The following is a 12,152-nucleotide window of genomic DNA, read 5'->3' as shown; positions in this document are numbered from 1 at the left end:
TCCGTTGTTTGTAATTTAAAAAATAATACAAAAATAATGTTAAGCTAAAACTAACTGAAACATTGCACATTAATTAGTAAAAGGAACTTAGAAAAATATGGTGAAATAATGAACAGAAAGACAGTCTTTACATGTGTGTTTGTCCTTGCAGATATGTTTTTAGAAGTTGGCAGCGTATTCAGCATCTCATTTAGTCAAATGCTAATGCTTGCTGAGAGTTGTATTGAATTGTGAATATAAATTTTGCTGGGTTGAATTCAGGAAAGAATTTTTATGTCTTTTTGTCCCCTTTAGGTACTTCTAACAACCCAGTTTCCACTTAAACTGAGTGAGAAAGTTCTGCAGGTTCTCATCAACATATTCCTCTACCATGATTTTTCTGTCCAGAATTTTATCAAAGGATTTCAGGTAGGCGATGGTAACAGGAACTCGCATTATGGGTAGTGAAAATGAAGTGTGATTCATTCATGATTACTAGACACTGAAAGATATTTCTGGTTCCTATTCTTGCTGTCATTGATGTGGATGAAAAAAAATGCCCTTTGAAAACAGCTTGGTTCTGTGAACAGGTGGGTGTTTCTCTGCCAGAGTGTCAAACAAAAGCTTACAGGACTGGGTGTAAGCAAGCATTTATAAGACAGCTCATTCTGCCACAAAAAGTTGTATTTAAAAGATGTATTTAGTGTGACCTGCCACAGTGGGTAGAAACACCTCTCTTTTGTTGTAGTTTAAGTTGTAGCTTCAAACACCCTTGGCACTACCCTCCAACTGGGTGTCAGGTTGCTGCTTTGATCTTCTTGGGCTGGATTTGTCATGAGTCAGCTACAGCAGCGTCTCTTCCCCACTCTATGCTAGAAGTCCTCCTGGAGCAATTTCTGCATTCACTTAGGTTTTCAGAGAAATAGGAGCTATAGAGTCACTTGCTTCTTCCTTCAAAGTAGGTGATTCTTGTGATCAGCTGTGCAGCAATTCAGGAGTTATATTTGCCCTCTCAGGAGACAAAGTGGAAGACTTGGTAAAGTTTATTAAAATAATAATAATAGTTTTAAATTATACGGGCTATGGGTTTTTTTGGCTTGTCTTTGTATATAGAGGTATTTCCACGTCTGAGTCTCAATGTAGCTTTTATTCCTTGTGGGCTTCTCTGAGAACTCTGGATTTTGTTTCTTTTTGCTTGGTGCCAGTAAAACTTGATATTTTCAAATCATATGCATTTAGAGTGTCTAGGGTTCTTTGATTTTTAAGATTCAGCTTCTCTTATTTGATGAAAGAGTTGCCAGGATTTAAGGATTCCCCATTGGCCTGATGTGGAAATACAAACCCTAGTCCTCAGGGTATGGCTGTGTCCTTGTGCATTGAAGTACTCAAGAAAATATCAAGGAAGCAATTTCAGATCAGATTTCCTAAGTGATGTTCACAAGGGATCACCATGGTCCCAGTTATGTCTAGGAGTAACACTAACATATCTGACAGGAAGTGTCTCTTCCCTTTGATGGTTATTGCCCTAAATATTTTTAGTGAGGTTTTCTGTCTGTTTTTAAGACTACATGCGATCAACACGTGCTGTGATTTTGTAAGGCCCTGGTAGAAGGAATATTTAAGACAGCTAAGATCAGTGTCAGAGAATTTGTATTTGTGCATAGTAAGAACTTAGCGGTGTATTTTTGTGTGCATGAAACAGAAATTGAAATGAGGACGTGCTAAGTTTACTTGTATACTCTAATTGATTTACATGTCTTAATATATACACATTTATGAACATTGGAGCTGAATATGTAAGCTAAAGAATGCAGTAATTTGCATAAATGAATAGAAAGTGTTTGACAAACTGTAGTTACGGTGATCTAGGAGGGGAAACGATGAGATACTGAATTTGAATAGCAGATAGAGCAAAAAAGGTAGTTACATGACTGCATTTAAAGCTCTGTAATCGGTGTAGTGCAGTGACGTGACTTGTGGAATGTTTACAAACGGTAATGAATTTTTTTTAAAGGAATGCCATTACTGCCATTGTGTACTGTATACACCGTAGTGATAAGAATGCTTTGAAAAGTAGACATAGCAGGAAGGATGAATTTTTTTTATCATTGCTGGTTCTTGCTTTCTTTTTCAGCTCTGTATTGTGGAGCACTTCCATTCCAATCCTCTTAGTATACTGTGTTGCCAGCTGGAAGAAGCAAAGAGGAGAGTAAATTCTTTATCACATAATCAGTGTGAAAACGTTCGAAGACTGCCCTCTTTTAGAAGGTAAGAGGTGAAATAAATTTTTGAACAGTCTTATGTTCAGTCAGCTTTGAGAACAATGAAAGGAATCTGTAAAGTGTGAAAACCGTGGGCTATTGGTGCATTTGTGTAAAGAAAGAAATCTATCAAAAGGAGAATGGTGCTCAGTAATTTCTGGAAGCCTTAGTTTTCTGGTATAGAGAGTACAGCTTCTGTGGTTTGTACTCTGTTTTTCCCTCTTGTCCTTAATACCGAAACAAGCTATTAATACAAGCAACCATAAATCACTCTTCGACTTGTTAAGCTGACATGGAACATAATCTCTAGGGTTTTCTTGTGGCCTTTCAACTGGCTGGATCTGACTGTCCCTTTTTGAATCTTTTCAAGTAAATCCTTAGGGCAGCATAAATGCTTTTAATTTTTTAATCTTACAGCTTTTTAAGCTCAATCTACATTGTAATTTTTGTGTTCCTGTTTTTCATTGCCATCAGGTATGTGGAAAGTCAAGTCTCAGAGAAACAGATTGCACTGCTGACAGCAGACAGTTCCTTAAAGGTAAAATCTTAAAACTGTCTTTGGGTAGCACAGATAATTTTCCAACAATATATTAACTTATGTGGAGGATAATAAATTACACAACTAAGATGTATGATTCCTGTAACATCTTTCATACAGTACATACTCTGCTTCACGTCCAGTGGTGGAGAATTAGGATCCAGGGGTCAAAGTTCCAAACCTCTGGGCTTGCCAGGTACTTTTATACAAAGCTACACAGGTTTTCTTGCATCAGCTTTTAGCTATATGTAGAAATAAAACTGCCTAGAAGGAAGCTTAAAAGGCTTATTTATGATTTTGTCTTACAATGCTTACTCAGACTGAATTTCTTGGAAAGTCAGTGAAGTGTTTAAAGAATGAGTAACTAATCTTGAAGGTTATTTCTTAAGCTTTTAATCCTCTGTACCCTCTGAGCAGTCTCTGATTGCACCCAGTAGGGCAGACCAAGTCCTAAGGCACACATCCACACTACATGTTGTGCAGGATGTAAATCTTAATTTATGTTGTTTATCTAAAAGTTTGTCAGGTGATTGAGGTCAAGCTGCTATTGTGAGCATTTTAAGAGTTCATCATCCTCTAAAAGAAAGATCTGTTTGTAATTATCATCAGCTGAATCTCTCCCAGTGCATGCATCGTTCAGGATAAAGCATTTCTCTCAACTTCCTGAAGTGTAGCAACCTGTCAGGCAAATGGTATGGCCAGAGACAAAGCTATTCATGTATCCCTGCAGGTCTTCCTGGTCTGTAAGGACTTCTCAAATTTGAAGAATGCTCATAGAATCATAGAATCACAAGGTTGGAAGTGACCTGCAAGATCATCCAGCCCTCCCACTACCATTGCTACCACAAGCACTAAACCATATCTCGTACCTCCTCATCCAGACGCCTCTTGAGCACTGCCAGGGACAGCAACTCCACCACCTCCCTGGGCAGCCATTCCAGTGCCTGACCACTCTCTGAGAGAAAAAGTTTTTCTTTATGTCTAATTTCAGTCTCCCCTGGAGCAGCTTGTGGCCATTTCCTCAGGTCCTATTTGTTGCCTGGGAAAAGAGGCCAAACCCCTCCTCATCCCAACCTCTCTTCAGGAAGTTGCAGAGTGCAATGAGGTTTCCTCTGAGCCTCCTCTTCTCCAGGAGAGAAGACTGTTGTTAATGTTTGGAAGAGAACAGGCAAATTTGTGAGTGCAATGCAATTCTAGTAGTCAAGGCTAGAGATGATTTATGTGTGACTTTCTGATCTATGGTTTTCAAAGTCAAAAATAGCTTCAGCAACTGCTGCTCCCTTGCTGTTTATTCACACCTCAGCAGATGTGCCAGCACAGCAGCTTGCATGGCTGTGGTATAAATGTGATCAGAGAAACAATCCAACTTAAATAACCTGACCAAAACCAAAAAGCCATGGAGTTTTTCTGCTGGCTTGTTTCTGCAGAATAATTTCCTCAACCTGTTCTCTCTGCAGGTGCATAAATGCTTCTGTTAAAACAGCAGGAAGGAAGGAAGGAGTGGGAATGAGCGGCAGTGACTGCTTCTTTGTTTAAACACTGCTTAATGGGCTGCTGCTTTAAAAGTTGAATATTCATCAGTAGGTTTAATAAGTACAATACACTCCTTATTTCATAAGCCCATCCCTACCCTGAAAGTCTGGAAAAGAAACCGCCAGGACTCTTGTGTCTGTGTGCATCTGATGCTTCTGATAAATCTTACCATAAGGCATAGTTGTGATCTCTGCAATAGCAGTAGGAGTATGATTGCATTGCCAAGCTGGCAGCGTTACCTGGTTGTGGAGAAAATGCCCCACTTCAGCATTAATGAGCTGCTATTTCTTCTGTATGCCTTCCTGACCTACAGTACCGTTCCTAACTTGGGAAATACTTTAAAGGATGTTATGGTAGTAGTACTTCTTAAAAAATTTACGGCTCGCTTCTGGGACCAGGTAAACCTGCCATTCAATCTTACCAACTAAATTTGCAGTATCCTTTCTCAGTTGCTATCTGGCATCTGTGTTGGTCCTTTTTTGTTTTTTTTTGTTTTTTTTTGTTTTTAATCTATGGGAGGAGTTCCACTTATTTAGAGTAATTAGGATTTAAATGCATTTTCTCTTCATCTTAATTGATTTTGACCTTGTCTGAAAGTTTTTTTGACAAATTTCATTTGAAATTATGTAAGTGAGTTCATCTGTATTTATTGAAATAATGTTGCATCATCTTCTAATCATGTCTTCAATCTACTAAAACAGAAAGGAGAGAAACAGAATATGCCTTCCCACTCTGTTATTTGGCAAAATACAAACTGCATTTCCATTTATGTAACTGCATCAATCTTGATCTGAGAAACCTGATAGGGGAAATACAAATGCTAGAATGCTCTCAGTTTGGGGGAGTAAGATTGATGTAGCAACATCCCAGTTTTTTTGTGGTGATGATTACTCTTTTTAAATGATTCTTCTTAGCATTAAAATACAAACCTAGCAGCGTCCATCTTCACAGAATCACAGAATGGCCAGGGTTGGAAGGGACCTCAAGGATCATGAATCTCCAACCCCCTGCCACAGGCAGGGCCACCAACCTCCCCATTTAATACTAGACCAGGCTGCCCAGGGCCCCATCCAATCTGGCCTTGAACACCTCCAGGGACGGGGCATCCACAATCTCTCTGGGCAGCCTGTTCCAGTACCTCACCACTCTCTCTGTAAAGAATTTCCCCCTGACATCCAACCTAAATCTTCCCTCCCTCAACTTAAAACTGTTTCCCCTTGTCCTGCTGTTATCTATCCATTCAAAGAGTTGACTCCCCTCCTGTTTATAGGCTCCCTTTAGGTACCAAAAGACTGCAATTAGGTCACCCTGCAGCCCAGCTCCCTCGGCCTGTCTTCATAGGGGAGGTGCTCCAGCCCCCTCATCATCATTGTGGCCCTCCTCTGGACCCTCTCCAACATCTTCCTGTCTTTCTTGTACTGGGGGCTCCAGACCTGAACGCAGTACTCCAGATGGGGCCTCACAAGAGCAGAGTAGAGGGGGACAATCACGTCCCTGTCCCTGCTGGCCACCCCTCTTCTGATGGAGCCCAGGATACCATTTGCTTTCCAAGCTGCAAGAGCACACTGCTGGCTCATGTTAAGCTTTTCATCTATCAGGATCCTGAGGTTCTTCTCTGCAGGGCTGCTCTCAAGGGATCGCTCCTTCCAGTCTGTATGGATGGCTGGGATTCCTCTGGCCCAAGTGCAAAACCTTGCACTTTTCTGTGCTGAACTTCGTTAGGTTCATCTGGGCCAATCTTTCAAGTCTGTTGAGTTTCCTCTGAATGGCATCCCTTCCTTCCACAAGGAAGGGCCTTTGAAGTCCCATATCTTAGGGTCTTCGAAGTCATTTTAGTAATTGTTAAACTAGTGACATTTAAATTTTAAATGATAAGTCCACAAGGAGAAACGTCTTAATGGTTTTTATAATCTCAAAGGTTTTCTTAATTTCATAAAATTCTTTACAACACCAAGTCTTTGTTGATTTCAGCCTGCAGTATGATACTTGCATTTTCCACGTATTAGTTTGCCTTATATTGCCTGCAGAGAAGGATTCATTTTTATTTTTAATCTGATCTGTAGCTTAACTTTAGAGAACTTCAGTGGTTTGTTTTGTTTCATTTATTATTTTTTCTATTTAGAGTTGCTCTCTCAGAGCTGAGTAAAAGGGCAGTAAAAATGTAGAAAATTCTGTTATTCTGTTTTGACCTTTAACTACAATCAGGGGAGAGAAGATCTTCTCAGTCATAAACTTATTTGTAGTGAGCCTAAAATGCTTAAATACAGCCAGCAGAAATTTCTAGTGGGATGTTCCAGAAGCATTACAGATTCTTCCATGGAAGCCAGTGATGATGAGGTGCGAGCTGGGAAATTCCCTAGCAGCAGTTCCTAATTTCTTTTTCCTGATACGTGATTTTCTGTTTGCTTGTTTTTTCTTGTTTCTGAAAACCTGAATCCATAAATAAACAAGTTGAATTAAAAGCACATAGGAGCCGCAGCTCTAGAATACTTTTCAGTGATCTGATCCTTTTATGTATATCTCCGTAATAAAAGCAGGAGCCACCCATAGATGCAAGAGAGTTTTAAAAGTGCTTGTGATAAAAAATAAAGCAATTAATAAAGACTTGAATAAATGTAGCTGTGTAATTTCTCAGTACCTATTACATCTATTGTCTTGGTTTTAGGACATATCACAACAGTTAAATATTGTTGAAAATGATACTTATGCTAATCAATAACAACTCTCCAGTGAGATGGAAGAAAAAAGTTTAAAATACGCGGTGTGATTGCAGTGAACTGTTAAAATAAATCATTTTTACATAAATCTTAAGTGAAAATTGAGGATTTAAGTCACAGAACACCAGAGCATCAAAACCTCAGAGTCATTTTAAGAACTTTGTGAAGGTTTTAAACAAACTAATGTCAGAATGACTCCTAATTGTTTCATTATTCTGTCACTGTAGGAAGCAGTGCGGAAGCTGCTAGAGGACTTGAATGTTTACCATGAAAATTATTTTCCCATTCTGAGATGTCTTCATGTTTTCACGTCTTCTCTTCCAAAGTATCCTTTGGGCAAGCAGGTGAAGTACTCTTACTCTGTTTCAATCAAACATTTGATTGATTTCCCAGTAGGACATCTGAATTAGTATTTATTCATTTTATTTACTGTTCTGCTGTTTTGCCCCCTACTTCTCTAACGGAGACAGATGCTTTCTTGCCATGGGAAGAGAGGAACAGCATGTGGTTTCTCTGCTGGCAGGGATGATAGCTCGTCAGTCAGCAGGAATGTGTTTGTAGAAGGAGGCAAATGTACAGATCAGCAAATGAATTGGCAAGTTGATTTTTCCCACACCTCAAATTCTCTGTATGAAGTGCAAACAGTGTATACTCTTCTACCACCTAGAAGAGTCAAATAGTCTCATTTTGGGAATCTGAGTAGCTGAGTTTTAGCAATTTTCTGTGTAAAATAAAATGATAGTAAGGGAACAATGATAATTGCTCCTAATAGCCATATTGCTCTAATGTCAGTGATTCTCACAGTAAGCAACTCCTTCTTCCACTAAAAGAACAACATATTCTGTGCATGTGTGTTTATCTGTTCTCAATCTGCTGTTTTTAGAGTCCATCCCTAACTACAAAATTGAGGAATCTCAGTATTTGAGATTTAAGAGTTGTTTAGTTAGTCCCTCTGCACTGATCTGTGCAGTTACCTTCAGCTGGTTGTTTTAAACCTGGTACAGAGCAGCACACAGACTCCAGCAATGCAGGGAAATTAGTTGTATAAGGTACTGAAAGCTCTCGATTTATGCCGCAGTCATTCTGTGTATTTGAGAAAGGAGCTCTAAAGGAATTACATGTTTCTTTAAAAAGCTTGTTGTAAGAGTTCTTCAGTGCTCTGCTTGTAAAAGCGTTTTATTCTTTCCTCGCTTTCTGCATAACAGATCAGGGAACTGCACTGTGCATGTTTGGAAAACCGAGTGTGGGAGACAGAGGAGTATGAGTCATCACTTCAGTTAGCAAGGTGACTTTTTAATCCTTCTTTTTATCCCTTTTTTATTCTGTTTAATACCACTGTACACATGTAGAATATCAGTTGTCTGTTATTTTGGAACTTAAAGCTGCTACCTGTGTTGAAGATCTGCAGATGGTAGGATTGTCTGCAAGTACAATTGACTGCTTTCTTCATTTTGTATTCCTACTGTTTCCTATGAAACTCAGCCAGAATCTAATATTTCTTATGCCCAGTGTAAATATGCTGAAGACATTGAGAAGTATTTATGTAAATGAGATCATCAGCTGTATAATTGTTAGATACTCTTTCAGTATTCCTTCAGTGAACGTGTTGTTATGCTATATTTTTGAAAACTTTTTTATTAACTGTGGATCAACCAAGTTATTAGTTTCAGTTGGCCTAAACTGTGATCCATTCTGAAAAATCTGAAAAATCAGAATCTGTTCCAAATGGCAACTGTGGCCTTTATTTCTTATTTTGCTGTCCTTTTTTTTTTTTTTTTTTTTCCCTATAAACTTCTCTTTGAGTTTGTACAGGGATTGTGCTAATTGTTACTGAACTTCAGGAGAGCTGTGTTTGTATTGTCTATCAGTGTTTAAAATTGAAAAGTCATCTAAGACAATTTCCATAATGGAAAACCTTTAAATTGCCATGCTGCAACACAGACTTTTAAGCTTTCTTCTGTCGAGTACCTGTTTCCTGATAAGTGCATTCATTCAAACAATACATTATTTATGTTGCTCAAGGAGCTGATACAACACTGTTACCGTAACTTCCATGTTGAGAGTCTCTGCCATTGTGAGGTTTAATGTCTTAACAAGGAAGTTGAATAGAAAAGCCAGGTCTGTGGTGTGTAGAGGATCACTGGGCTCATGTACCATTCTCTCCATACTGTCCCCTTACCACACTGCATTTTCCCACAGCACCACTTTGCTGTATTTTTACCCTCATCCCATTGGAAGGATTGCTTGCTTGAGTTGTCATGTCTGCAGTCAATTCTTTTCTGACTCTCTTGATGGTGTTTAATCGCTTATCTGCCCTTTGTCACAAATGTGTCACTGCGCTTTTCAGTTCTGTCTGTTCTGTAATATCCAGTGACTCGGCCATTTTTACCTCTCCTTTTTTTTCCTCCTATGTTTAATTTGCTTACCTCCACTCTGAATTCATTTGCTTTCTGGGTGATGCTGCCATCAGATTCTGGCTTATTCCCTCTTTATTCTTTTTTTGTTCATTTCTCGTTTTTTTTCTCTAAACCTGGCAACCACTACATGGAATTTCTGTTAGAAATAACACTGATCAGAGTAGAATAGAAATATCAGTAATCAGGGTTATTGCTTTCATAGATGATGGATGTTTTTTGTTGTTGGTTTTTTTTTGTTTTTTTTTTGCTTGATTTTTTTGTTTATTGTTTTAAATCCAGAAATTCCATCATTTTTTCTAACTTCTTCAATGTGAGTTCCTTTTAACATTTGAAAGTCTGACTGGGATTATATTATATTTTTCAGCTTTTTCTTTATCTCCCTTGTCCCTTTTAACAAATATTTACTGTCTCTGATATTTCTGCATGGGATCTTGCTGCAGTGTTTCAGAAGGAAGTGGCAAAATGTGATCTTTGCCCTTCCACTGAGTTTTCTTTTCTTTTCCCCCTTTGCTTCACTGTGGAATGTATTGACTGTTCTTTAATCTCTCTGCTTTCCTAGGGGCTGTATCACATTGATATTCCTTGCGCTCACCCTTCCATTCTTCTTTTTCAACATTTTCTGGAGTCATCTTTTTTTTTTTTTTACCTCGTGTTAAAGAAGTTAAAATTAGAGAAGAGAGGGAGAGAATGTGAGGTTTAACAGCTAATCAGTCCAGTAAGAAGAGAGAGAATCGAGAGATGTAGGAGCATGTCTCTCTTCACTGATTATGGAGAGCTAACTGGCTTGGGCTTCTGGTCAAAATTTAGGTGGCAAAACATTTTAAGGACAGTCTTCCATCTGTCTGGATACTGTACTGTGTTTTTGGCTGCTGATCGCTGATGTCATTGGTCACATGCTGCTTATCACAGTCCGGCCATTTTACATCACTGTGTTGTTCACCTGTCTTATCAGTTCTTCAGGCAATCCTCCCTTCAGCATTCTGAAAGAGTTTCTCTGGGTTTCATCCTGGCTTCCTTTCTTTTCTTTCATATGACATGTGACATATACATGTCTGAGTAATAAGAGCTATTTATTGGATGTATCTGGATGATGTGAGATTTTCTGATCCCTGGAATACCTTGCAGAAGTCTCAGGTCCAAAAGGCTGGAAAAGATCTATTACTGTTTCCCAGTGTGCAGTAACAATACTTTTGCTTGTTGTTTGGGCCTCCTAGCCTTATTAGCTTTGTAAACAAGTTCTTCTCTAGGTTCTCATGTCTGGGATACTTCTAGAACTTGGAAAAAAAATACTAATATAAATGAATGGAAAAGAACATATTTTCCATTTGCATATTTATACATCTTGTCATCCTCTCGTCATTTTACTTCTTTAACTTTTGCAATGTTTTCTCATGCCTGGAACAAGGCCACCTTGTTCATCCATTATTCTCTGAAAAACAGTAGATGTTTTGTGTACCCTTTGTGTGGTCAAGGTCGCCTTCCTTTTGTTAGTTCCTGCTGTTTTTCTGTACAGAATGAATGTATGTAAAAGCAGCTGTTGCCTCGCAAAAATCCATAACCATAAATCAGATAAACAACAAGTGCTAATCAGAAACTTGAGCTTGAATTCCATTTTCCCTTTCAGACATTGACAAAGCTACTTCAGCCTCATCTGAACGCCTCCTTAAATCCCTGTTAGACAATGTTTAGCTAACTCACATGGAGACTCACTACCTGACACACTGATGGCCACCATTTCATGGACTTGTTGTCATCCTTTTTTCATGTATCCATGTCTTTTCTGTCTTCTGGAGTCCTTTAACTGTTAACATCTTTGTTTTGTACTTCATAAAGAGGAAGCAAAACCATACGAATAGGCTGAGTAGAGCTCTCAGAAAAAATAGCTATTACAAATGTGTGATTATTCAGAACTGTGGTGTTTGGCAATTGGAATCTCTTGCACCACATGAAAAAAGAGCCATGCACGTGTAAAGGTACTGGTTGGATGCGGTGACTTAATTCTGGAGCTCATTTATGGATATTTGCAAGGACTTGCTTTTTTATCTTTTGAATGAAGATTGTGAAACTGAGAAGTGCTTGGTGACGTTTATAAAATGCCCTAATATATAAATAAAGCTAAGTAAATACTAGGCTGAAACTTGGACTAGATGACTTCAAGAGGTCCCTTTCAACCTAAATGATTCTGTGATTCTAGGAGTGGTTGGGTGGTACCAATTAAATACAGAAAGCAGTAATTCCAGTTTAGTTCTCATTTTGAATCACAGAGAGTAATCTACTCCTTGCATGGATGAATGTATATTGCCCTGTCCCAGCTAAAACTAAGGCATTCTGATTTCATAATATACCATCTTCTTTGGAATCAGTTTTAAACCCTACTATATTTTTGTAATGGGGTTCATAGTTTCAAAAATTACAGATTCTCAAAACTTATAACTATATATCCACTGAGGTTTTTTTGTGTAGAGTATTAGAAAGAAGTTTCCTCATCAGTCCTGTAGAAAAATGGTAAGTACATCTGTCCAAAGCAATTTTGTTTGTTTCTTTGCATTTGTTTGATCTCTCTTAATGTCAAAAAAGGAAAGAACTTGTCTTTATGGAGGTTTTCTCTTTTAAAAGGATTTTTTTTCTACTTATTTTTAACTTTTTTTTTTTTTTTTTTTTTTTCAGTTAAGAACATTGAAAGATGTTTCATCATTCTGTCTCCTTA

General features: G+C 38.3%; 1 protein-coding gene across 3 annotated transcripts in view; it reads left to right on the top strand.

Moving 5' to 3' along the window:
* The window catches only part of ORC3 (origin recognition complex subunit 3), a 37,958-nt gene that overhangs the window by 14,868 nt on the left and 10,938 nt on the right, over positions 1-12,152 (top strand). For all 3 annotated transcript variants that reach the window (XM_031610894.2, XM_031610893.2, XM_090136029.1), the window contains exons 9-13: positions 295-408; positions 2,114-2,247; positions 2,715-2,778; positions 7,256-7,372; positions 8,234-8,313. In XM_031610894.2, the coding sequence (XP_031466754.2) occupies positions 295-408; positions 2,114-2,247; positions 2,715-2,778; positions 7,256-7,372; positions 8,234-8,313 (509 nt within the window). The remainder of the gene's footprint in view (positions 1-294; positions 409-2,113; positions 2,248-2,714; positions 2,779-7,255; positions 7,373-8,233; positions 8,314-12,152) is intronic.

This window comes from Phasianus colchicus, chromosome 2 (genome assembly GCF_987193195.1).
Source record: "Phasianus colchicus chromosome 2, bPhaCol1.hap1.1, whole genome shotgun sequence".
Classification (NCBI taxonomy): domain Eukaryota; kingdom Metazoa; phylum Chordata; class Aves; order Galliformes; family Phasianidae; genus Phasianus; species Phasianus colchicus.
The sequence above is the reverse complement of the archived record's forward strand: the minus strand, read 5'-3'. Positions and strand labels throughout refer to the sequence as shown.